General features: G+C 37.6%; 1 protein-coding gene across 8 annotated transcripts in view; it reads left to right on the plus strand.

Moving 5' to 3' along the window:
• The window catches only part of CCDC148 (coiled-coil domain containing 148), a 339,783-nt gene that overhangs the window by 181,727 nt on the left and 131,664 nt on the right, over window positions 1-26,392 (plus strand). For all 8 annotated transcript variants that reach the window (XM_073807692.1, XM_073807693.1, XM_073807694.1 and 5 more), the window contains one exon: window positions 22,595-22,735. In XM_073807692.1, the coding sequence (XP_073663793.1) occupies window positions 22,595-22,735 (141 nt within the window). The remainder of the gene's footprint in view (window positions 1-22,594; window positions 22,736-26,392) is intronic.

The following is a 26,392-nucleotide window of genomic DNA, read 5'->3' on the forward strand; positions in this document are numbered from 1 at the left end:
GTATAGTTTCTGCTGAGAAATCAGGTGTTAATCTTATGAGAGTTCCCTTTTATGTTATTTGTCTTTTTTCCCTTGTTGCTTTTAATAATTTTTCTTCATGTTTAATTTTTGTCAGTTTGATTACTGTGTGTCTCAGTGTGTTTCTTCTTGGGTTTATCTTGCCTGGGACTCTCTGGGCTTCCTGGACTTGGGTGTCTATTTCATTTCCCATGTTAAGGAAGTTTTTGACTATAATCTGTTTAAATATTTTCTCAGGTCCTTTCTCTCTTCTCCTTCTGGGACCCTATAATGCAAATGTTGGTGTATTTAATGTTGTCCCAGAGGTCTCTTAGACTATCTTCATTTCTTTTCATTCTTTTTTCTTTATTCTTTCCATGGCCGTGAATTCCACCATTCTGTCTTCTGGGTAACTTCTCCATTCTTCTGCCTCAGTTATTCTGCTGTTGATTCCTTCTAGTGTATTTTTCATTTCAGTTATTGTATTATTCATCTCTGCTTGTTTGTTCTTTCATTCTTCTAGGTGTTTGTTCTTTAAGTCTTCTAGGTCTTTGTTAAGCATTTCTTGCATCTTCTTGATCTTTGCTTCCATTCCTTTTCTGAGGTCCTGGATCATCTTCACTATCATTATTCTGAATTCTTTTTCTGGAAGGTTGCCTATCTCCACTTCATTTAGTTGTTTTTCTGGGGTTTTATCTTGTTCCTTCATCTGGGACATAGTCCCCTGCCTTTTCATTTTGTCTATCTGTGAATGTGGTTTTCATTCCACAGGCTGCAGGATTGTAGTTCATCTTGCTTCTGCTGTCTAACCTCTGGTGGATGTGGCTATCTAAGAGGCTTGTGCAAGCTTCTTGATCGGAGGGACTGGTGGTGGGTAGAGCTGGGTGTTGCTCTGGTGGGCAGAGCTCAGTAAAACTTTAATCCACTTGTCTGTTGTTGTGTGGGGCTGAGTTTCCTCCCTGTTGGTTGTTTGGCCTGAAGTGACCCAGCACTGAAGGCTACAGGCTCTTTGGTGGGGCTAATGGTGGACTCCGGGAAGGCTCATGCCAAGGAGCACTTCCCAGAATTTCCGCTGCCAGCATTTCCGTCCCTGTGGTGAGCCACAGCCACCCCCGCCTCTGCAGGAGACCCTCCATTACCAGCCGGTAGGTCTGGTTCAGTCTCCTATGGGGTCATTGCTCCTTGCCCCTGGGTGCTGATGCACACACTACTTTGTGTGTGCCCTCCAAGAGTGAAGCCTCTGTTTCCTCCAGTCCTGTCAAAGGGCTACAATCAAATCCCGCTAGCCGTCAAAGTCTAATTCTCTGGGAATTCTTCCTCATGTTGCTGGACCCCCAGGTTGTGAAGCCTGATGTGGGGCTTAGAACCTTCACTGCAGTGGCTGGGCTTCTGTGGTATAATTGTTTTCCAGTTTGTGAGTCACCCACCCAGCGGTTATGAGATTTGATTTTATTGTGATTGTGCCCCTTCTGCCGTCTCATTGTGGCTTCTCCTTTGTCTTTGGATGTGGGGTATCTTTTTTGGTGAGTTCCAGTGTCTTCCTGTTGACTTTTGCTCAGCAGTTAGTTGTGATTCCGGTGCTCTCGCAAGAGGGAGTGAGTTCACGTCTTTCTACTCCGCATCTTGAACCAATCTCTCACAGTATTTCATACAGCTGAGAGAAGTCTTCTCGAGTGATAATGGAAATGCCATTTTGTGTGTCTGAATGGGGTTTCAGCTCACCTAATATAAAACTTTATGTTCAGTCTTAAAGTTGGCTCAGTGGCAGAATGCGGCTGTTTTGAACAGAAACTCAGTAAATTTCTAGTGCCTCATCCTGGCCTGATAAGACTTTTGGAGAGCTTCAAGTCAGATAAATAATTTATAACTAAATATTGCAATTTAACATGTTCATCCTTTTATTTAACTAAGTCAATTTACTTTTCGAAAAAGAGATATTAGACATTTATTTCTATAAAAAGAGAGCCTGTCAAGGAATCTATATGTATAATGGCAGTTCTTTAATTTTGAAGTGAATAGATGCTCAGGCTCTAAACTTTTTTCGGTACTGACAAGTACTGCTGATGGAGTAGGTGGGTGATTCTGTCTGGAACTTCCGTTGCCAGCAAAATACTCACCAGACTATGCTCAGAGTCATCATGACTACTTACACTTCCCTAGAGTAATCATTTCTCCAGAGATTTTTTTCAGTTTAAAATTTCCTTATCAAGAATCTTTTACAAAATACTTTGAGTAAATATAATGAACAGTAACTCTGACCTCCAGCTGTCATCAAAGGTCTCCAAAGAATATACTTTGATTATAAAATTAGATTGACAGGGATTTTAGAAAAAAAGAGACTTCAAAAGTCAAAGAATTATTAGGCCCCTTTGTTCACATAAATTCCCTAGTATGAAGCCATAGAGAAGTGTTAATATCAGAAAGTTCTTTCTTTCTTTTTTGAGAAAGGAAAAAACTAATTACTACCTAGAAATGAATGGTGTGGCTCCCACTTGTGCATACAGATGCTCTGAATGGAAACCTATTATATTGTCTAAATCTAGCAGTAAAACAATCATAATTTAGTTATCTTCCTTAATTTTCAAAGTATTTTGAGATATATTTTTCTGTCACCAAAGCTATCTTCTGAGAGAGGACAAATTATTATCCCTAAGCCACGGATAAGAACATTGAGTCACAGAAAATTGGCCTGCCAGAAGTGACGTATTTGGCATTTGATTTAGGACTAGAATTCATTCTGCAGTTTCTTAGCAATGCCACTTCCTAAAGGCTACAGGATCATTTGCAGGGACATAGGAATAAAAGGGGAAATGCTGCCCAGAGGAAGCCAATAAAACATTTCTTGCTCTTTCTTCTTTTCCATGTTCATTTCCCTCCAACACTTACGCCAAGGCAAAGTTAATTGGCTTTGTTTGTTCACAGCTGTGCATGCATTCTTTATGGCCACCTAGCTACTAATTTACATAATTCCTATAAGTACATTTGAATCTGTTGACTTGCCCCTTTCTTCCTGAAATCCTTTCATCCTTGCTTCTGAGAATCCTTTCTGTCCAGTTTTTCTTCTAATCTGTGGCCACTCCTGACACTCACCTGGACTGTAGTCGCAGTGTCCCATATTGATTCCTCTAACACCAGCCATATGACCCTAAATCTGTTTTCCAAACAGCCTCCAGAATTATCTAGCTGAATCAAAACATCTGACCATGTTACTCCTCTGCTTAAAATCCATGAAAGGCTTCCTGTGACCCTTGGCAGTGGTTGTCATTGTCCTCAGACCCAGTGCCTCCTATTTGCAACAAATATTCTATAATATCTCATTTACTCTCCCAAAATGAAATCCATAGAAAATACAATCAACATGCACACACACACCTTGAAAATAAAATCAATATAGTATCCTAACAATAATGTAAAAGGGAAGTGAAATAAAATAATTTTGTATAACATAATATGTATTTCAATGTGTACATGTTTGGGTGTAACACCACCAGAAGACACAGTGATCAGATGCTTACACCCGTGAGTAGAATCACAGTGACTGTGAGGGCTGCAGATGCAGATGCAGATGGATGTGTGTATTCACAACTCTAATCCTTTAACAGTATTACTGTCAGTGATGTAATTTTCTAAAATGGCAAAATTTGGTGATATAGTTTATAATATTATCTTTTCATACTTTAATATAAACATGAATCACCTGGAGATCTCCTGAAGCTGCTCATTCTGGGGTAGAGTCTGAGCCTATGCTTTTCTAATGAGCTCCCAGGTGATGCCTATGCTGCTGGTCCATGGATCACAAGTTGAATAGTCAGAGCCTAGACTTCATTTGTATCCAGAGGCTAGTGACATCCAGGGATAGTCCATTAAAATCTTGATGTCCCGTGTAAGACTTCATAAATCCTAGCATGGGGTCATCTGTATATTGGAGTAACTGCTCTCCTGGAACTTAGCCATGGAAGCCAGCAACCTTAGGGTCTGAGCCCAGAGCAAGGTCCAGGGAACTGCAGAGAAAACACTATTTCCTTCTCTGAGAAAGAGCCAGTGACTGGGGTTGGAATCCTCTCCAAGGGACTTGTCATATTTTTCAGGAGGTAGTGGAGCAAGGTAGATCCTGATGAGCCTAAATAGATCCTCTAATTTTATGCCATGTATCTATTCACGTATTCAGGTGCCTGAGACAAATGCATGAGAGGTAATGATGGAGGGATGGTACTGCATCTGAGTCCTTTGAAATAGGTAGTGATGAGCATGACTCATTCCTGTAAGGAACCCAGAATCACTGTGGCACTAAAGACTAGAGGCAATGCAGGACTAGTTAGCACCTCTAGAGTTTGGTAGCTTTGCAAGCACCAGTGGTGACATTTAAGAAGAGCCTCTGTAAGAGCTGAGGACTTAGTGGATGCAAAGTAGAGATGGCAGATCCTCCCCCGAGGTCTAAGAGAGAAGCAAATGCCCATCAGACATGTAGTTGTTGGTACACGCTCTGTTAATCCCCAGAAACACTTGGGGACACTTTACAGTGGGCTGAGGAGTCAGGCACAAATGCTAATGTGACTTCATTTGTAGTTATAGGTTGAAGAGGTATGGGTACATTGGGGCTATATTGTTAATTATTACTGATAATCATCAAATATCTCCTTCATTGTTGGTCTCTGTATACCATGCCTGTTGTCACCATCATGTACACTTTTTTTACCCATCTTCATTTGCTTTTAGATTGACATCTTCTATGTCAGATCTATATGACTCTGGCCAAAATTTTCTTCCTGATCTTTATAAAATGCTCGTCTAGGAGCTTGCCAATCTAGAATCATAACTTACAGTGCAGAAAGCAAATCTTCTTAATACTTTTTCGGAGCCAGCTATTTACTTCTCACATTCTCCAGCCTCTTCCAAAGTCATGACCTTTAATTAGAAGAAAAAATTAATCTACCTTTTGTGTCTCCAAGGCTTCAATTTGTGATTACAAGTTTTTAAGGTCCAAGAGGTACATTTTGGATTTTATTGTTTCATTCTTTCCCAGTGAAAGAGAAGAAGTGTGTGTGTGGGGGGGTGTGCCCGATTCTAGGCAAGCTCTCCTTGAACCTTGACTGGATACTCCAGGAAGGTTAATTTCCCAAATGGAACTTGCACTCAGCTGCCCCATCCTCTGCAATAAGTACGGCACATCCATCCTGGCACAAGCACTACGTGTTGTACTCTCTGGGGCAGGGCTTCTGCAGCTTCATCAGAAGGTGTGAGTCCACCTTGCCTGGGGAGTTTCATGCCTGATATATAGTTGAGGCATTACAGAGTTTCTCTTTTTTCTTATCTATGTCAAAGATAAGAATTGCCAAAGAATGGGCAGTAGTTGTACTCTTTTTCTTTTTGAATTTCATTTAAGGATAATTTATTCCATTCATCCAAAAACTATACTTCACCTTCTATAAACCAGAGGTGTAGAAAGGAATTACCAAAGCCTTCTCCTCCATCAAGGAGACCAACTTGCATTTAGGACCCATATATTTGTCTCCGTGTCTAGCACATGCTCTGCTTGTCCCTGTGATTGTTCCAAGATCATTCGTAAGTCTCAAGTGGAGCTATAGCTCTTTGTACTTCCCCCAGAAATTTCCCCTATAAATCTTATGAAAACCTCTCGGAATGCTGTATTTAAGGTTGTCAGGTAATGTTCATGTCTCCTCAGAGCTCACTGATAATTGGCCCTGCCAGTAACAAGCTGAGCATCAGCCTAGCCTTTTGAACCTGGATAGGAGGAGAGGGAATGGAGAAGAAGAATCAAATAAAACAAAGGATGAATTAATAGAAGTTAATTTACTATAGGGAGGCAAAGAGGATGTAAGATGCCTGAGCTTTCTAATCTGGAGCGTTTAGGGAAACAGAGAAACGAAAAGAACAATTTACCTTTTTTTTTTTTTAGGTAAGAAGTGGATTTATTTAGAGGGATATACATTCCATAGACAGAATAAGGTCTGTCTCAAAAGGCGAGAGCGGCCCAGGGCATGGGGACGTCTCGGAAAGTGAGAGGGGCCATGGGAGAAACACACTCCACAGACAGGGTGCAGGCCATCTCAGAAGGCAAGACGAACAATTTACTTCTGTGACAAAATCACTGTGTTTGGTTTTAAGGCATGTTGTTTAAATGATAGTTATATCCCTAAATGAAAATAGTCAGCAGACAACATTTTATCTGATTTCAGTATAAGGAAATAGATGTATTGCAAGCTACTCATATACTGGTGAATTATTATCTAAAAGATTTAGAAGAGTACACATAAAACCCTCAGAATAGCTTATTAACTTTAAAAATCTGCATCATTAATTCTGTTGGTGAAAGTGAAGGTGATGATGATTATGCTGAAACAGGATAGATCTGTTTCACAAAGGCAGGATGTTGTAAATGTTTACAATGCTTGATTATTGTAAACACTAAGCAGTTATTTGTATAATTTTCTCTTAAACATTTTAATCTGAAATCACATCCAACCTGAATTGCTCATTTATCCCAGGAACTTTTTCTCTACCGTTCATCTATGTGAATGAAATCCAGGATTATCCTCTAAGAGTACACACATGTGGCTTCTGTCTACCAACATGTCACCTTTTACCTTTTATGAAAATACTAAGGGTGCTTCCACAATAGGAAAAAGAACACCACACAAAGAGTGCCCATAGATGTAATCAGCACATATATGTAATGTATACGTGCCAGAGAGTTGAGTTATACCTGTATTGTCATCAAGAAAATTGAGAAATCTATCCTTCTGAATAGACTAGATTTTTTCTGCTTGCTAACAAAACGTTTGTATGCACAACCAGAAAAGTGATATCTGTTGTCAAACACGATAATAATAATACAAACCTTTACAAGATCCCAAGTTTACCTATTAATAGTTCCCTCTATGGACATTTCTTAGAGGTAAGCTTTATTGGAGACACTTGAGTATAGCTTTAGTAACCTAGAGTTATCAGGATCAAGGACACTGTTCCTCATATAAAATAAAGTAATCCTTTCCTTTGTTATTTGCTTCTGTTCTAAATGACACAAGAGTCACTGTCACTCATGTCCTCTCTCCAGACCTGGTGTGAACCCTTGTACAGAGTAAAGCTCCCTCGAGTAAGAGACTACACCTAGGCAAGCCACCTCAGTAGTTTTCCATGTCACTCCAATGAGGCTCTGTCACAAAATGTGCAAGTAAAATGCAAATTTAAAAATTACTTTAGTGAAGAATAAAAGTTAAGTATTAATGTTTTGGGACTTCCCTGGTGGCACAGTGGTTAAGAATCCACCTGCCATTGTAGGGGACACGGGTTCGAGCCCTGGCATGGGAAGATCCCACATGCCGCAGAGCAACTAAGCCCATGTGCCACAACTACTGAGCCTGCGCTCTAGAGCTCGGAGCCATAACTACTGAGCCCATGTGCCACAACTACTGAAGCCCACGTGCCACAACTACTCAAGTCCGTGCACCTAGAGCCCGTGCTACGCAACAAGAGAAGCCACTGCAATGAGAAGCCCGTGCACCGCAACGAAGAGCAGACTCCTCTCACCGCAGCTAGAGGAAGTCTGCGCACAGCAACGAAGACCCAACGCAGCCAAAAATAAATTAATTGATTAATTTTAAAAAATAGAAAAAATATTTTAAAAACTGAAAATAAGTATTAATGTTTAACAAGTTGACATTAATATTTTATTGTTTTCAATAAATTTAAAATACTATCTTCATATATCTCCTTAAGGTTCTAATTAAAGAGACATTTAAGTATTAAAAACCCAACAGTTTAGTCATATAACTTTGCAGTCTTATATCTCATGCTAGAAGACATGCCTAAATATAGTACTCACCAAAGAGGAAAAAAAATGTGTCCTTTATGGAGAGTAGCAGCATAGGTTCTGCTCTGTTCTGTTATTTACTTCCCCTTTGAGCTGAGATACTTTCCAAAGGTGACTTAGCCTGTATACCACCTAAGGCAGGAACCAAGATAAGGGCTTGTGTGCAGGTAATTTATTTTGGAAAGTGACCTCAAGGAAGAAAAGTAGGGGCTTTGAAGGAGTCAAACAAGAAAGGAGGGAAAGCCATGCCTAGGATATATTATTATTTTGCTGATCACCACTGTGGGCAACATAATGTTAGTCTGTGTTCATTTCTACTGAGGAATCTTGTGAGGCACCATAGAGAAAATGTCTTAGAACTATTCTTCCAAGGAATGGAACTATCCTTCCAAGGGGAGGAGTATGTATTCACCAGCTTCAATTCACCATTGGTCAAGAGTTGTCCATTAGAGTGTAAACTTTCTTGCCTTTCTAGGTTTACACATGCATCAGAACGAGAAGGTTTTTACACATATTTCACATGTGGGGTGGGGACAGAGAAGCCATGGGGCAGAAAGTGTGAGATACATGGTAGAAGTGAGGTGAGGTTGAGCTGCTTTCAGGTCCTACCTGTGAGCAGCTGGTTGCCACAACAGCTACAGTCAAATGGTTGGCCAAGAGGGTATGAGGTGGGACAGAGAGATGTCTGATAATAGCAACTAATAAAGAAGAGTGAAGAAAAAATGATTTAGAAGAGGTCAGGCAAACTGAAACCACAATGATAAACTGCTACACTTCTGTTAGAATGGCTTCAACCACTCATACTCCCCCCCAAAACCTGACTATCCAGAAATCTGACAATATCATGTTCCAGTGAGAACGTGAAGCAACTGGAACTCTCATACGTTACTGACGGAACTGCAGGATGGTACAGCCACTTTGGAAAAATAGTTTGACAATTATAAAGTTAAACTTACGCTTAACCATATGACTCAGCAATCCTACTGCGTATGTATCTGAATGAAATGAAAACTTATGTTTATACAAAAACCTGCAGCAAATGTTTATAAACAGCTTAATTGTAATCGCCAAAAACTGGAAACAACCCAAATGTCCTAAAACTAGTGGGTGGATAAACAATCTGTGGTGCATCCGCGCAACAGAATGTTTCCCAATAACACAAAGGAATCAACTTCTGTACGTGCAACAACATGGGTGAATCTCAGGTGCGTTATGCTAAGTGAAAGAAGCCAAGCCCAAAGACTACTGCTGTATAATCCCTTTTATATAAAACTGGAAAAGGCAAAACTTACAGGGTCAAGAGACAGTAAATAGGCCTGAAGCCACTGCATAACGAGTGAAGGACTGACCAGCCTAGGAGAAGAGGCAGGTTAAAGTATTTTTCAGTTAAAGCTGAAGCTGTTCTACTTATATGAAAGCAAAATTTAGTTCTTTCAGACGTCAGTGAAGATCTTGTTTTCCTATTATTAATACTTTGTTATCAACTGGGGAAAATGGCACAAGTCTCTTATCTCCTATTTAGTTCTAATACTATTATGTATTTACTAAATAGGCTGTGGGCTGAGAATAGATGTAAAAAGCTGAAATAAGTCTTTGCTCTAAAAGAGGTCCCTTGTCTGATAGAGGAGGCAACTTTAAAATAAATGATTTCAATTTAGTGAGATTAATTTTATAGTAATTCTATTAATTCACTTGGATACATACCAGTAGGACTGGTGAGTCATATGGTTATGTCCTAGAGGTGGTGGTGACACCAAAGATAATTGTCTTATCATGACTGGATCCAGGAAGACTTTCCAGAGAAAGAGATGCTTGAGCTAAGACTGGAAAAGTGAATAACAATTTCCTACTAAAACAAGAGTTGGGTCGGGGATCAGGGTATTTCAGAAGTAGGAAAGATTATTCAAAGGCATGGGGAACTAAAACAGCATGGCATGTTTAAAGAATTGCATGTAGTTTGTTATAGGTGCAAGTAGTATGGTTTGGGTATAGGGAGGGTAAAGAAAGAATATTCTTTGATAGATAATGGGGGAAATGATATGTCATGCTAAGAGTTTGAATTCTATCTGGTAGATGAGAAGTTGAAAACTGATAGCCTAAATATGAAATTGGGGCTTCATATATTTGTTTTTTAAAATGTGGGTATTTTCAACATTAAAATATTGGAAAATGTGCATACAAATCCAGACTTCCAGATTCTCTTGAAAATTGTAATATCTGGTTATCTGGACCCTGCATTTCTATGTGGCAACAACTGGTGAGAGTCAAAAGCAACTGCCTTCCTTAGGTGCCTTTGGGTGGAGCATGTGCCTGTCCATCTGGGTCCAGTCCCTACTACCACTTGGGTGTCTTACACCCAGCCCCCTTTCCTTGCTTTTGATATTTGCCTGGCCCCAACAGATATTTGAACTTATGCCTCTGCTGGAGACAATAGGGAGCCATTGAAAGGCTTGAGGCAGTGGAGTAATATCAGATTTTTCACTATAAAAGAATTTTTCAGGCATGATGTGGAGGATGGATTGACATGGGATAAATCTGAAAGTGGGGAGTCCAGTTAGGACTAATTCTCAAAGTCTAGGAAAGGATGATGAAAGTTTAACTGAACTTAGTAGCTTTGGGGCTGGAGGTGTCATAAAGGAGTCTAGACATATTAAGGAGGATTTAGTGACAGAATGGGAAGGGTACTGGAGAGAAAGGAGTCTAGAGTGGCTCTTGGCTTGGGCAATGGGGTGATGATCTATGATGCCATCAACCTGGATAGGGAATACAGGTTCTGAAGGAAGGATAGTGATTCTGTCTTTGAATGTATTGCTTTTAGAGGGCTGTGGATTACCCAGTTGGCAGTTGGAAATATGGATCTAGAGCCATGGAATTGGGCGTTGTGACCACATTCATGGTACTGGAGGCCCAATGGGCTGAGTGGAAAGGAAAGAACCAAAAAGGAAAGCCTGGGAACACCAGAGGCAAAACAGTTTTAAATGTAAAAAATCCCCAAGACATTTGCACATAATGATGTATAGAATTATTGGTCAGTTACATTAGCTCTGTAATGACAGATAGGATCTTTTTTCTAGCTGGGAGTAATTATCTATACGCAGGAAACTTGCAGTAGAACATAGACTTAAAAGACCAAATTCAAATGTCTAAATCTCCTGGCATAAGTAGCAGTTAGATTCACACCATCATGCTTTATATCTTCTGTTTAATATGTTTTTATGGATTAGGACAGAGTTGTCTCCTTGGCTGAATAGTATATAATTTTTTATAAGGGGTCATAGCTATTCCTTCAAGAAATGTATACAGAATAAGTAATTAGAAGGTTGGGGAAATTGGAAGAACTTATAAATGAGCTGCAGTGGAGTTGTCATTTAGAAGCAAAACTGGTTCAATCTTGAACATAAAACAAATGAATTCAAAATAATGCAGATTGTTCTAGTTTTTTATCTGCTCAGAACATTCATTTCAGAGGTTTACCAAGACTTTATGGAAAAGAATAAGATTTCCCATCTCCACGAACATATTGTAATATCAGTATAGCATCCTGCCTCTTTCTTAGTATCTATTTGGAAAAAGTTCAAGGTGACAGGATTTATCATCTTGTGCATGCTCAGGGAATTGATGTCTGTAACTTCCATTAGCATTTTTGGGAATCATCTGAGTGAGCCCCCTTTGCATGCATATAATGTTTCCTTAATTTTTCATCTTACCTTTTATCTTCCCTTTCTCCCTTTTTTCCTATTGCTTTTATTTTTCCCCTAGGAAGATATTGCTTATTTTTTCTGATATGTTCTGACTGTTCTTTCTGCAGGAAGGCATTCAGGCAATACGCATAAATCAATATGCACTATATCTAGTTTGAAATATTTATTGCTGAATAACATACTAAGTGAAGGGGGGTTTTGCTGATGATAATGGAAGTCACTTTATGATTTTTCCCAGTTAATCTTCTTGTGATCTCCACTTCTCTTCTTGGCCCCCCTTTATAAGTAAGATGTAATGAGTTTGTGTGAAGAGATTAAAAGTATTGCCAAGTTCTTTAAATTATCTGTTGTTGATTCTGTGCTATATCTAGAAAGAACTGTGTTGATAAGTAAGAAAAGTATTCTCATTGATGGCTTCCTATTTGGGTCCTATGAGTTAAGGAAATCCATAAACTGTAATCATTTTTTATCACACTCTATAATCACTTTCCTTAATTTTTGTTCTCAGCAGTGGTCTCCATTTCATAGCTCCAAAATTATCTTATTCTCATAAAAAAAAAGTCTATTCCAGTGGTTACTGATCTATGAGCATTTCTCTTAAGGTTTTATTCATTAAAATAATAACTCTAAGGGAAAACTATCAGAGATTTGAGGTGTATGGTTATGCTAGTATAAACCTATGAATTTAAAAATAGTTTACTAATACTTATTTACATTATATAATACATATCTCCCTCTTTCTCCCTATAGACAGCATACCATCCTAAGTATAGGAAAGGATTCTAGATAAGTCATCCTTTCTGTAATCTATTTCACTTGCATTAATTAGGCAAATGTGCTAAATATTTTATTTGTATTTTATTTTTAACCATAGCTCAAGATAAGAAAGCTCCAATTGCAGAATCAAAAGTGTAGTCATTTCTGGGGTTGGTGGCTTTGTGAAAAATCCCTGATACTGAAATTAAACTTAGGGCTCAGCAGAAAGTTGTCTCAGCTTTCTTGCAAGATGTTTGTTAGATCACAGATATCTTTAATAATGACTTTTACAGAGTACCTTCTATGAATTTAGCATTGTAGTTGATTTTGTAGATTACAAAAATTGTCTAAACTTTGACCTCAGAATATAAGAAGCATATAATCTAGTTGAGAACTGGGATATGTATGTGAAATGACTAATTAACAAAACCTTTTTTCTTTCTTTTTTAAAATCTGAGATATAATTGACATAATTTTGTGTTAATTTTAGGCATACAGTATAGTGATTTGAAGAATGTATATATTGCACGAAATGATTATCACAATAAGTTTAGGTAACATTCACTACCCCATGTAATTACTATTTTTTTCTCTTGTGATGAGAGCTCTTAAGATTAACCCTCTCAGCAGTTTTCAAACATACAATACATTATTGTTAACTATAGTCACTATGCTGTACATTATATCCCTAGGACTTATCTTATAACTGGAATTTTGTGCCTTTTGACCCCCTTCACCCATTTTGACACTCCCCACCCCCTGCCACTGTCTCTGGCAACCACCAATCTGTTCTCTGTATCTGAAAGTTTATTTTTGGGTTTGTTTTTTGTTTTAGATTCCACATGTAAGTGAGATCATACAGTATTTGTCTTTCTCTGTCGACTTGTTTCACTTATCATAATGCTCTCAAGGTCTATCCATGTTGTTGGAAATGGCAGGGTTTTCCTTCTTTTTTATGGCTGAATAATATTCCATTGTATTTGTGTACCACATTTTCTTTATCCATTCATCTGTCAGTGGACACTTGGGTTGTTTCCACATCTCAGCTATTTTAAATAAAGCTGCAATAAAGTTGGGGGTATAGATATCTTTCAAGATAGTGATTTCATTTCCTTTGGGTAAATACCCAGAAGTGGAATTGCTGGATTGTATGAAAGTTCTATTTTTAATCTTTTGGGAACCTCCATACTGTTTTCCGTAGTGGCTGCACCAATTTACATTCCCACCACCAGTGTACAAGGGTTCCCTTTTCTCCACATCCTCTCCAACACTCATTAATTCTTATCTTTTTGATGAGAGCCATTCTTACTCATTCAACCAAGAAATATTCATTAAGCACCTACTTTGGGTGAGGCACTGTTCCAGGAGTGGGGTTAGAAAGTAAAGAAGGCCAAGTCTCTGCTGTCATGGAGTTTAAGTATAGTGAGAAACAATGATAAGAAAATAAATCAACTGATCAATAATATAATATTTTCCAGTTTTATTGAGAAATAATTGACATACCTCACTGTATAAGTTTAAGGTGTACAGCACGATGGTTTGATTTACATTTATTGGAAATGATGACAATAGCTAAACAATAGGTTTAGCTGTCCATCATCTCATATAGATATAAGAGAAAGAAAAAAATTCTCCTTTTGTTGAGAAATCTTAGGGTAATAATATAATTTTATATAGTGATAAGTGGAATGAAAATAAAGCAAGGTAGTTAAAGAGTGCTTGGATGTCATCTATTTGTAGACACTATCAAGGATGCACATCAGAGATTGGATTGACAAATGGTGGAGAAGTCATTAGGAAGGGGCCCTGAATGACCTTGAAGGACAGATGAGCAGGAGTGAGGGCTTCTTGGGCAAAGGCCAGTGACAGAGATAAACATGGGTTTGTAGCAGTAGAGAAGAGAGGAAGAGACAGGAGGAAGAGGAAGGTCTGGCCTATTTGCTCTGGGGAGTAATAAGAAATAAAGTCATATGCATGAGGTCAAGTTCACATATGCCTTAAAAGATTGAGTCCTCCTTTGAATAAGGTGATGTCCAAATAAATAAATGGCCATAGGAGCCACTTGAAATGGTGGCAAATGCAAAGCCACTGCTATTAGAATCATGTGTAAGGGAGCAAAAATATGTGAAAATCCAATAGACAAATATCTACTGAATGGGTTGAATCGAAATGACACTGAAGTCAGGAAAGTCAGCTAGAAAGCAATTGCAGCAATCCAGGAATATAGTAAACATTTGTGTAGCACTTATGCTTTCTTATCTCATTTATTCACCCATTCAGATGTATTTATTGAGCATCTATTAGGTGTCAGGTGGTGTGTAAGGCACTGGAGATACCATGGTGAGCCAATCAGATATGGTCCCTTCTTCATAGAGATCACAGTCTAGTGGGGTAACAGACACTGGTAATGTAATCACAGGACTGAATGTCTGATTTCATACTGTGATAAGTACATTGAAGAAAAAGTAAACAATGATATGGGAGCATGCAGCTAGAGGGCTTTATCTCCTATAGGGTGGGTGGGTAAGGCTTCCCTGACAGACACTGGAGCTGAAATCTGGGACTAAGTATTGGTTAGGAAAATGTGTAGATGAGGCAAAGAGGAGGGGAGGAGCATTCCAAGCAAAGGAAATGGCATGTTCAACATCCATGTAGCTGGAGGAAATGTGGCTTGTTTAGGGGCTGGATGATGGCCAGGGCTCCTGGAGCAAGAGGGTGAGTCTGTGATTGGTATGAGGTTAGGAGTTGGGGCTGCAGACATAGGCAGGGCCAAACCCTAGAGGTCTTGTAGTCCATAGTTCGGAGTTCAGACTTCACCCCAAGAGTGCTGGAAACCATTGAAAGTGTAGGAAGTGAGATAGGGGGGTGGGCAGGGAATGAAACCAGAGTGGTTGCAGGATATATCTGGGTAGCTCTAGGATGGGAGCCCTGAAGATAGAATCGAATGTGGGTGCAAGTGATAGTTGGATGCACAGTCTGCAGGACTTGGTAATGGATTAGATGTGGAGCGTCAGGGACAGACAGTTTCAGGATGATTCCCGAGTTTCTGGCTTGTGCACATTGATGGTATTTGCACAGCAGTCCTGTAAGGTGTGTGTCATTGTTATCCCATTTTACATTATTCCGGAGTTACAGGTGGTTGAACAATGTACCCCAGGGAATACTATTAATAAGTCACAGGGGTAGGACTCAAGGTTTCTGACTTCAAAATCTGGGTTCTCTCATCATGCTTCTGGGTTGATTGTATTATAGAAGGAATAAGGCCTGTGGCTTAATGATGGCAACACAGTAGCTTTGGTCTTTATATCAGAGAGCCATAGAATCTCAGCATTGGAAGCGATTATAGAGAACATCCTGCTGTGTTTTTCAAGCTTCTTTCACTGTGACCTACAGTGAGAAATGTATTTTACATCACAAATGAATACACACACAACACACACACACACACAGATGCATACACACAATGGAAATTAAAATTTCTTGAAACAGCATTACTGTAATGACATGAGATGCTCTGTGATATTTTCTTCCATAAAGAAATGCTAGTTCCCATCCATAAAATTTATTTCATTATCCACTAATGTATTGTAACCCTTTGTTTGAAAAACCGATTTAGTTTTCATTTTTCAAAGAGGATTTGAGGCCCAGAAATGGGAAATAATTTCCCTAGATCTCATAGCCAGCAGGCAAGTGATTTCCTGACTGTTAACCCCATTTTCTGTCTCCATTATACAATCTGGCTTTGTCAGCTTCGTAAATAAAAGAGACTGATAGGTTTGTAACTTTTGTCCCTTAGGAAAAAATATATGTTGATAGTTTTCTATTTATTAACATTTAGTTTGTTTCTTCCTCTGCAAGTCTTGTTTTACACTAAGGTTAAGACCCTCTGGGACCCAATGAAATGAAACTTTGCAAGATTTTATTTGAAAAGAAAAGGACATGAAACAGTCAAGATAATAGTGCATAATCATTGAGATTCTGTAAACGACTGATAAAAAGTCACAGAAAATGGAAAGTAGTTATCAAAGAGAGGTGATAAAAAATGCACTTATGGGGCTTCCCTGGTGGCGCAGTGGTTGGGAGCCCGCCTGCCGATGCGGGAGACGCGGGTTCGTGCCCCGGTCCGGGAGGATCCCACGTGCCGCAGAGCAGCTGGGCCCGTGGGCCATGGCCGCTGAGCCTGCGCGTCCAGAGCCTGTGCTCCGCGACGGGAGAGGCCGCAGCAGTGAGAGGCCCGCGTACTGCAAAATAAATAATGCACTTACGAAGTCACCCAAGAAACCAAGGGACAATTGTGAAACCAAGAGGAAAAGCCAAATCTTTCTGCTAAGCAAAAATGCTAAGAAGAGTATAGAAAGCTTTAATAATGTATGTGAAATCACAGGTACTGTATTTCATGAGTGGAGTTTAAACATAAATGGAACACATTAGATAAAAATGCTTAGTTAAGTAATATTGAAAAATGGTGGGACATGTGCAAAATTTAATGGAACTATCACACTGTTGAAGATTTAATAAAATGAAAATTTGAAGTTTACTCAGCTGAACTGAATTTAGAAGCTTATAGAAACATTTAAGGAGAAGACAGAAAAGGATTTGCTTGACACTTTTTTGGACACGTCCTCTAACATTGCTAGAAATAGGAATTCATTGTTGAAAATCCTGACAAGGTTTTCTGGATATTTTCCCTGAGGCAATCAGAGGTGGAGCTTGGGAATCCTGGAAACAGCTATAACCAGGAAAGCAAGGATCCGTCATCACAGGGTGGAAGAATCAGAAAATGGTAGCATGTCTGAAGAGGGTACCTTTCTTTCCAAAGACCAATCCAGTGGGGAGAAAGGGAAATACTGTCAATCTAACTGACAGGCATAGTCTCAGAGACTTTTCCATGCATTTACCAACAAGTATTTCTTGAACCCTTACTGTGTGCCAGATGCCATGCAAGGCTCTGGAGAGAGCCCATGAATAAAACAAATCTGGTCCCTGCCCTTAAGAAGTTTGTAGCCAAGTGTGAGATATAGGCAAATCCACATGGTTCCATGCTGATGTGTGCTGTAATACAGGAGAGGGACAAGGTGCTAGGGAAGTAGGGAAGTAGGGAAGAGGCAGCTGACCTGAACATGGTAACTTAGGGAAGGCTTCCTGGAGCAAATGATGACTAAGCTTAGGGCTGAGTAGGATAGGGAGAAGTTAGCCAGATGAAGCGTGAAGAAGATAGCTTGCTTGTTTCAAGGATTACTTCACACCATGTGCTTAATGCCTTTATAAAGCATAGGCCTGGCACACAATAAGCCTCATATATGGCAGTTTTTAATATTTTATAATCATCAGTTACAGGCACTGGTCAATGGTACTTTTCCCATATAAAACAACACACATGATACAATGGTCCATAAATAATGGTAGATAGAATTCACAATTAATGTTTAATTGTCTGTTATTATTTAACAGGCTTATAAAACACTAACGTTCCTCATTGCAATTCATTTTGCTTGAAGAAGACAATTGCAGAGCATGCCATATTGTGGTCTCTCTATGTAAGGAAAATATAAAATAGAATCAGAGTATTAGGACTTAAAGAAAGTATAGAACTCACCTGATCCAGTCCTCTCCTTTAACATGCAAGAAAACTAGTTAGCCATTTGCTCAAAGTAACATTGTTGTCCGTTAGTGGCAGAGAGAATACAAAAAAGCTGGTATTCTGACCAGCAGTTCAATACTCATTTCCTTTATACTGCATCGCGACTTAGAGTTATTTTCAAAGCTTTCAATTTTGATGTAAAATTGTGTTAATATTGTTGCCTTGATGTTAATTTCCACTATTGCCTTTGAAGTTTTCATGGGTTTCATTTTGTGTTTTTCTAGTACTTTATTCACCCTGAAAATATGTATGTTAATTAATTTCCCTTGAACCATTTAACTTTTACATTAAGAGCAAGGGATACATGTAATAGTACTAACCATTTTCATTTTAAATCCTTAATTTATTATTTGCAACAGATGAACATATTTTAAACTTCATTTGTTCTCTGTTAGGTTAAGGTTTCATTCAAAGACTGTATTAATTAAAGAACTGGGAAAAGGTCCTGTAGTTAATAATCTAAATAATGCTTTCCTTATAATGCGCTCCTGACTGCCACTGTGGTAGTGTTCTTTTGTGATTGCTAAACTTGCATTTGTTTCATGATTTATGGTGTGTGCCCCATTTAAAAAACTACCATAATCTTATCTTTTCTGGAGAATAGGAGAAACATCATTTAGACTTGCAAATGACAAGGAGGGCAATTGGGTAAATTGGATTAACTGGGTTACCTGAGTTTTATTGATCTGGTTATTTTCTTGCTATACTTACCTTTTTAAACAGAAATCTTGACCAGTTATAAGTGTTTGCTTATATTTGGCTTCATAAATCATATGACATCACATGTGCAGAGGTCATTCAATGATAATTCCCATAAATTAGTCTTAAATCAAAAGGTGATAAGACTAGTTTCAAAACACAAACTTCTTTCAACTGAAATTTATAGAAATAGTCTCAGTACTTGGAAAGGATGAATGTATGCTATTTTTCTTTACATTAGTTCACTGCATCTCTGGTCTCATTGTCTGAGAACCTTGAGACTACAGTCTTTTATTATACAAATCTCTTTGGACATATATTTTATGGTTTATTTTGTTTTTTTACAAAAATTTTAGTATGGAAAAATGTAAAAACATACAAAATCTATCATTACTCAACTTCAACAATTATCAGCTTATCAGTCAAATATTCTTACGTACTCTCCCATGCCCACTGGATAATAGTTAGCAAATCCCCAAATATCATATCATTTCATATGTATTTCAGTATATATCTCTAAAATTAAAGACTCTTTAAAAAAAATAACCATACTATGATCGTACCTAAAAGCTTTAACAGTTTCCATAATAGTATCAACTAATTAGTCAATATTGAAATATCTCTAATTGTTTCAAAATTTTTTTACATTTGGTTTATTCAAATCGGAAACCAAATATTATCCACATATTGCATTTGGCTGATAATGTTTCTTAAATCTCTTTTAACTCATATTTTCCCTTCCTTCTTTTTTCCTTGTAATTTGTTAAATCCTTGAAAGTTTTTCAAATTTCAATTTTGCTGATTGTATTCCCATAGTGTTCTTTAATGTGTTTTTCCATTGACTGAATTTTCTGTAAACTGATAGATAGGTCTAGAGATTTGATCATATTCATTTTCATATTTTGGCAAGAATGATTCAGGAGAATGTTGTATACTTATACCAGGATGCCAAAATGGCTGCTTGTTTCTCTGTGATGTTAAGATTATTCAGCGTTTTCAACAGTTGTCAGCCTGATCCATCCATTATAACGTTTCCTATCAGCTGTCAAAATGAAGTTTTTAGTAGCAATTGATGATCATGAACGAGGATCCATTATTTCATTATGTGTTACAATATGGTATATTCTCATGCTATCATTTATTTTTATTTATTTGGTTCCACTTTAAAATGTTATTTTGGTAAATTAAATAGGTACTAATTGAGCACCTATGATGTGCTAGCACTCTGCTAGACAGTATAAGGGGAAAACAAAATATGTATATATCATGGACTCTGCTCTAAATGAAAATAGAAACATTATGCTCAAAATGATTAGAGAACAGTTATCATATGGTAAGTGAAATAAAAGAGAGATGAGTGTGGGTTGGAGAATGTTTCATCGAAAATGTGAGACACATGGTGGACCAAGAAGCACTTTATGAAATAGGGGGGAACAGAGGGCATTTCAGGTGGGGGAATAGTTTCGGTCACGCCATGAGGCTAAGGACAAGAATGGTGGTATAAGGAAAGGCACAGGAAAAAACCTACCTAGAGATTATACATTAGCTAGGTTAAAGTAGGGCATTGGTTGGAAGTGAGAAAGCTAAATTATTTAGGTCATATTTGGAGAAATTGACATCACCCCATGAGCTTTCTGGTATTGTTCTAAATACATTTGGCACATAGACTTTGGATGGACTAGGAAATTACAGCAAAGTGGCTTAGGGAAATTCAGTAGTCTAGAAGCTGATTTGTTATAAATAAAAGCCCATCTGAGCTTAAGAAATATAAGATTGTTCAAGTAATAGGTAAAATGTAAAGAATTAGTCATGTTGATAGATGTACATAGTAATAAAAATGGAAACTACAGAGATACTTGTGGTTTCACAGAACAAACAAGATTGTTTGAAAGAAGAGGCAGATGCACAGGACTTGGTGTGAAGCTATGGCAAAGTTAAAGAAGTCGAGTTTAATTTTGGAAATGTTGTGTTTTGGGTGCACATACATACAGCAAAGTCTTTAAGCATTTGTTAGGATGGGATTGCAGACAAAAATGCAGAGTTGCTATTGTACATTTTAGAGTCAGACCAACAGAAGTGATAGGTTAACTCATAGGAGAGGATGAGCACATCAGATAACGAACAGAGAGAGGCTGAGGTTGAGAAAGGATAGCAATAGAGTTGCGTATAGGGTAGACACAAGAAGCAGGAAGAAGAGAAGAAGGTAGTATTCATTGGTGGAGAAGCAGGGGAGAACAGTGTTATAGCCAAGGAAGGAAAGAGTTTTAAACATGAAGAGATGGTTGACAGGGTTAAGTACCAACCATGAGGTTAAGGAAAGAGGGACCGAAAACTATCCTTTAGGTATTCAGGAGAGTGATCCCTGGTAGCACTTGATAGGACACTTGATTTTGATATAGCATGTTGCAGATGGAAGGTGGGTACAGAAAGGAATAGTTGGGAAGTAGGAGGTCAGGACAGAAGGGATAGATGATCTTATTCTAGGAACAGGGTTCAAAACAAGAAGATAAATACGGCCAAGATAAGCAGTAGATGGGGAAACCTAAGTGTGCTTGAAAATCAGGGGTCTGAATTTCCTTGGTTATTTTGATAAATAGAGCAAAATATATTTTTAGAAAATAAACTTTGAATAATGAAAGTGCAAAAAGAGCTTAACTATTTAGTCATTTTAGCTCATCATATTTCTATATTTTATTTATTCAATTTTCACTTTATATATTACCATAATGAGTCATGCTTATATCAAATATGTAAGGCAAAGAGGTATTAAACTGAGAATGCTAGTTTCTTCCTTTTCCAAAAAAAATTTCTGCATACCTCTCCATCTCCCTCCTCTCTGCTTCGTTAGCTACGTGTGTACATGGAACATGTGTTTGTTTTTATTTTGTTAGTTTCATTGGTTTACTGCTTACAAAGATAATACATGTTTATTGTAAAAATGTCACTTGGCATAGAAAGGCTTAAGGATAAATTTTTAAAATTCCATGAAATGCTACTATTCAGAGATAACAATTATTATTGTTTTGGTAAACCTCCTTCCAAATCTCTTTCTATGTGTAGATACATAGATGATAATTTATATTAATGAGATCATACTATAAATGTGGTTTTGCACCTGCTTTTTTGCATCTAATAATATGTTGTGGATATTTTCTATGTTGATGAATATGGAAATATAGATCCTTTTTCAATGGCAGTCATTGTATGACGATACCATAATTAATTTAAGCTATCTCTTGTTGCCAGACACTTAGACGCTTTCCAGTTTTTCTGTTTAAGCAGAACTGCAGTGAATATTCCTCATGGGTACATTTTTGTGCACTTGTCCAGTTGATTGTCTTCTTTGAATAACTTCCCCAAAGTGGGGTTGTGGGTCAAAGACTATGCATGTTTTCTCTTGTGATACGTATTTACATATTGCCCAGTGTCCTCTAGAAGTGCTGTGCCAATTATACTTCTACCAGTAACACCTGTCAGTACCCAGAAATTTCTTTTAAATGTCTTAACATTTTTTTCATCTTCATTCAGGCTCATTTTATTCACTTACAAAAATCAGGATGAAATATATCAGTAGTTCTTAAAAGTTTTAGGATATTAGGACCATTTGAAAACTGTTGACCAGAAACTGGAACTATTGTTCCAGAAAATCACAGCTGTGCAAAAACACAAAACTTTCCCATAATACTTATGAGAATTCACAGATCCTTTGAAGTCAGTTCACGGACTCTTTAGGATTTCATTCCATGAATCCAAGTGAAGAATCTCTGAATGAGGTGATTTTAAAGTTGCTTTCTCCTTTTAATACTAACACACACACATCTTGCACATACATCACACGCTCATGTGCACACAGAATTTTAATGTGTACTTGGAAAATCTTTGACATCTGCTTGATTCAGAACCTAGTCTCCTTGTGATCTGTGAAATCACTTGAGTGTGTATAGTTATTGGAATGAATTTCTATTTCAGGTTCTTCAGTGGCGAGCCCACCAGGAAGAGGTAGCAAGACTGGAAATGGAAATTTCTGCCAGAAGGAGAGAAAAGGAAGAGGAGAAAGAGAAACAGTGGAAGAAGAAGGAATTGTTACAAAGAGAAGAGAAGAAAAAAAAAGTATTTATACTGTTGCTGTGAATGTGTGAATGAATGTTTAATTGCCTGATTGAGATTTGATTGACCTTGGTGTTTGGCATGGAATCCTCATAAGCAGTTCTTAGAAAGATTCATAAGGTTCTAGTGGAGTCTTGCTTAAATATATTTGAGCTTCAAAGACATGGAGGAGAACCCACTTTATTGACCTTCACAAGCACAAGTACATGTGATTAGAAGAGATGCTGTAGATAAAGAAAAGATAGGGTTTGTGATTGTTGTTAAATCGTGTACTAAATAGGGACGTGGCAAAACCAGAGGTACTGGGGTACCATTTTGGTTGACTGCAGTACAGCAAATGACTATCAAAAGATGTCCTTATTGGGAAAATACATTATACTGGGGTCAGTACAATTCATAGAATACCAAAAGGCCCTTTAAAGAATTTACTTCTTGATTTATTATGTGTTAGATTGTTTGGTTTTTCATATTGATACAAATTCATCATCTACTTTTGAACGAACATTTGTTTCCCAACCTTCAAAATATTAATCAAAACACTTATTTTTTTTAATTTTTTTTTTTGGCTGTGCCATGCAGCTTGCGGAATCTTAGTTCCCCAACCAGGGGTTGAACCCATGCCCTCTGCAGTGGAAGCGTGGAGTCCTAACCACTGGACCACCTGGGAATTCCCCAAAACACTTATTAACAGCTTTAAAATGATTTCTGACAACCTGTGGAAAGTAAAACATATTCAGAGGAGATTTTTAAAAAATATATGGGATATTTGTTTAGATATTTTGTTTTTCCACACCACAAAAGTGATAGAATTTACAGTAAAAAATATTTTTCTTTAAGATTTTATGACTTCTGTGGAAATGATTCACAAAAGGCAATTTATGATCAACTCTATAACATAATGAAAGGAACTTCCATTAACCTGTACACCTGTATTGGCTTGATCTGCATGATATGTAAAATGTTTTCTTTTGGAGTTGCTTAAAGTGCTAAGAATGACTAATTCACAGTCCTTGATGAGTAAATTTTTGCTTTTGTGAACACAATTGATACTTTATATGGTCAACCAGGTTTATGAAACTCTTGTCTAGAAGTTTTTCCTTTAAAATTAAACATGAGGGGAAAAAAAAGACACTATGGTTTTTTAGCTAGAAGTCAGATTTCTGCACTTTATACTTCAGTTGCCATTATTCTTGCTTGTTTTGTGCTCTTATATCAGCAAATTGGTGTAGAGTCAGCATGTGTAAAAAACAACACGTAGAGAAGTTATATGATTTTTGACAAAGTAAGCTGCAAAGAAGACATAATTTACAGTCTAACTTCTAAGGAAGTTGGGTGGTTTCATCAAGTCCCCATCAAGAGAGAAACTCATAAATATCAATCATGTTTCAAATAACATAGGTGAACTATACACATCTCTGTGGGAAAACTTAACAATTATTAACTATTATGAAACTACATATCCTTAGAGATTTGTCATCTACCTGGGCACCTTTCATAGCCCTTCCTCTCTATGAATTAGTATAATCATGAAAAGTACTGTATTTTTAAGCATTTGTTTGCATGTAGTGTCATTTTAAGTGCCATATAAAGAGATTTAGATACAGTTCCGCTTTCTGGGAACTTACAAAGACAGTGAAAGAATACACAAATTAGTAACTCAAATATTGAGAATTGAAGTAAGTGCATTTCATTGTTAAATTAAATTTGAGTTGGGGAATTGGCATGGTTATACAGGAATGGATAGACAGACTGCTTGCTGTTTTCTCCTCAGTCTCTTAGATTTCTGGAAATGAGAGAAAGGTGTTTTGAAAGATGAGAGAGAGACCTTTATTAGCTTGCAGATAAGCTATTGACATTTGGCTTGAAATTTGGCCTGACACCAAAACAACAACAACAAAACAAACAGTGATGGAAGGAATAATTAAGCTCTAAGCCAAATTCATGGTCAACCTCTTGAAAGTGTATGGGCCCGAGGCATATATTTTATTTTATTTATTTTCTTTTAAAAATTATTTCTTACATTTAGAAAAAAAGTTTAAAATACAGAGATTGATGTAATAAATACATTAGTACTCATCACCTAGCATTGAAACTGTTGACATTTTCATTCTGTTTCAGGTTTATTTTATTTTATAGATAAAGTTGAAGTCTTCTTTTGAGGACTTAACTCAGTACCATTTGCCTTCTTACCACACCAAAGGCAATCTCCATCATGAATTTTATTGCTATCTTTCAGGCTATCTATTGCTTTTAACATATTTTAATATGTATTTCATTTCTCTTACTTCTCTCATGAATATTACCACACTATTATTCTGCAGCATGTACTTCTCCATTTACCCTTACATTTTGAGATATAGCCATGTTAATACACAGAGAGCTAGTTTATTCTTTTAATGGCTATATAGTGTTCCACTGTAGAACTAGGATACCATTTATCCCTTCTTTTAGTGGATAACATTTAAGTTTCTTAAGTTCTGTTCTTGAAAGTGTGCTGCAGCAGCCACTTCGTACATATTGACCAGGGCATGTATGCACAGCTTTCTCTAGGGTGTACCTGGGGTGGGAATCACTATGTTGCAGGATGTGTATGTTTTCAACTTTATATAAGACTTTTTTTTTTTACTTTATAAGACATTAAAACTATTCTTTTTGACTTTTGCCAGTATGCTAAATGGGAACAGTATCTCAATGTTTTAAATTGGATTCTCCTGGTCACTTGTGAGATTGGAAATCTCATGTTTATTGGGCAGTTTTCTTCCTCTCTGAATTGCTTATTCATGCTTCTTGTCCATTGTCTGTTTTTTCTTTATTTAATCTATAGATGTTCTTTATAAATTCTGAATATTATTTCTTTTTATCAGTTACATGAGTTGCAAATATTTTCCTTCATTGGTCATTTGCCTTTAAATTTGCCTCAGTGTCTGTAGTTCCACGGAAATTTCAAATGATCAAATAATCGAAGTTCTTAAACTTTTTCTTTGTGAATTGTGCTTTCCTTTATGAACTATGACCTGGTAGTGAGAACATCTCTACAGAGAGCTTTTATGTTTGCCTCTGCTAAGGGCCCTATGCATTTTACTGGCCCAGGACCAGTTTGTATATTAACTTTGAGACTTGGGACCCATGCTGTGAGCTGGGAGTGGGTGCTGACTTAGCACTCATGCACAGCACTGGGGTTCTGCACTTGGCCCTTTTCTTCCTCTGGTCCCAAGCAGAAAGTGGGCTCCTTTGTCACTCTCCTGGGGAGTGGTCACGGTGTAGCTAGTTTCCCTTGTGTGTATGGACAAATCCTATATGATTTCTTTCTCTTCGTAGGTAGCTTGGTTCCTGCACCCATGTGCACAGGTCCCACAACTAACACTGAAGGCCTGGCCACCAGCTCCTCAGACGTATCTCAGGTCCAGTTCTCCCCAGGAGTCACTTGGCTTTGGCTCCTTCTCACTGCTTTGAGTTCCATCTTTATTTTCAGCACTGGGACACTGGGTGTGGGTGTATAGTTGTGGTATAGTTTGTCCAAAATTTCTGTGTTTAAAGTGGGAAAAAAGATTTCTATGTCAACTCAGACATACTGACCAAAGTTCTGACTACCTTTATATATACTAAACGCAAATCTAGATTCCCTTTGTTTTAACTATTTTACGTGTTGGAGACAAATTT

Source organism: Tursiops truncatus, chromosome 7, assembly GCF_011762595.2.
Source record: "Tursiops truncatus isolate mTurTru1 chromosome 7, mTurTru1.mat.Y, whole genome shotgun sequence".
NCBI lineage: Eukaryota > Metazoa > Chordata > Mammalia > Artiodactyla > Delphinidae > Tursiops > Tursiops truncatus.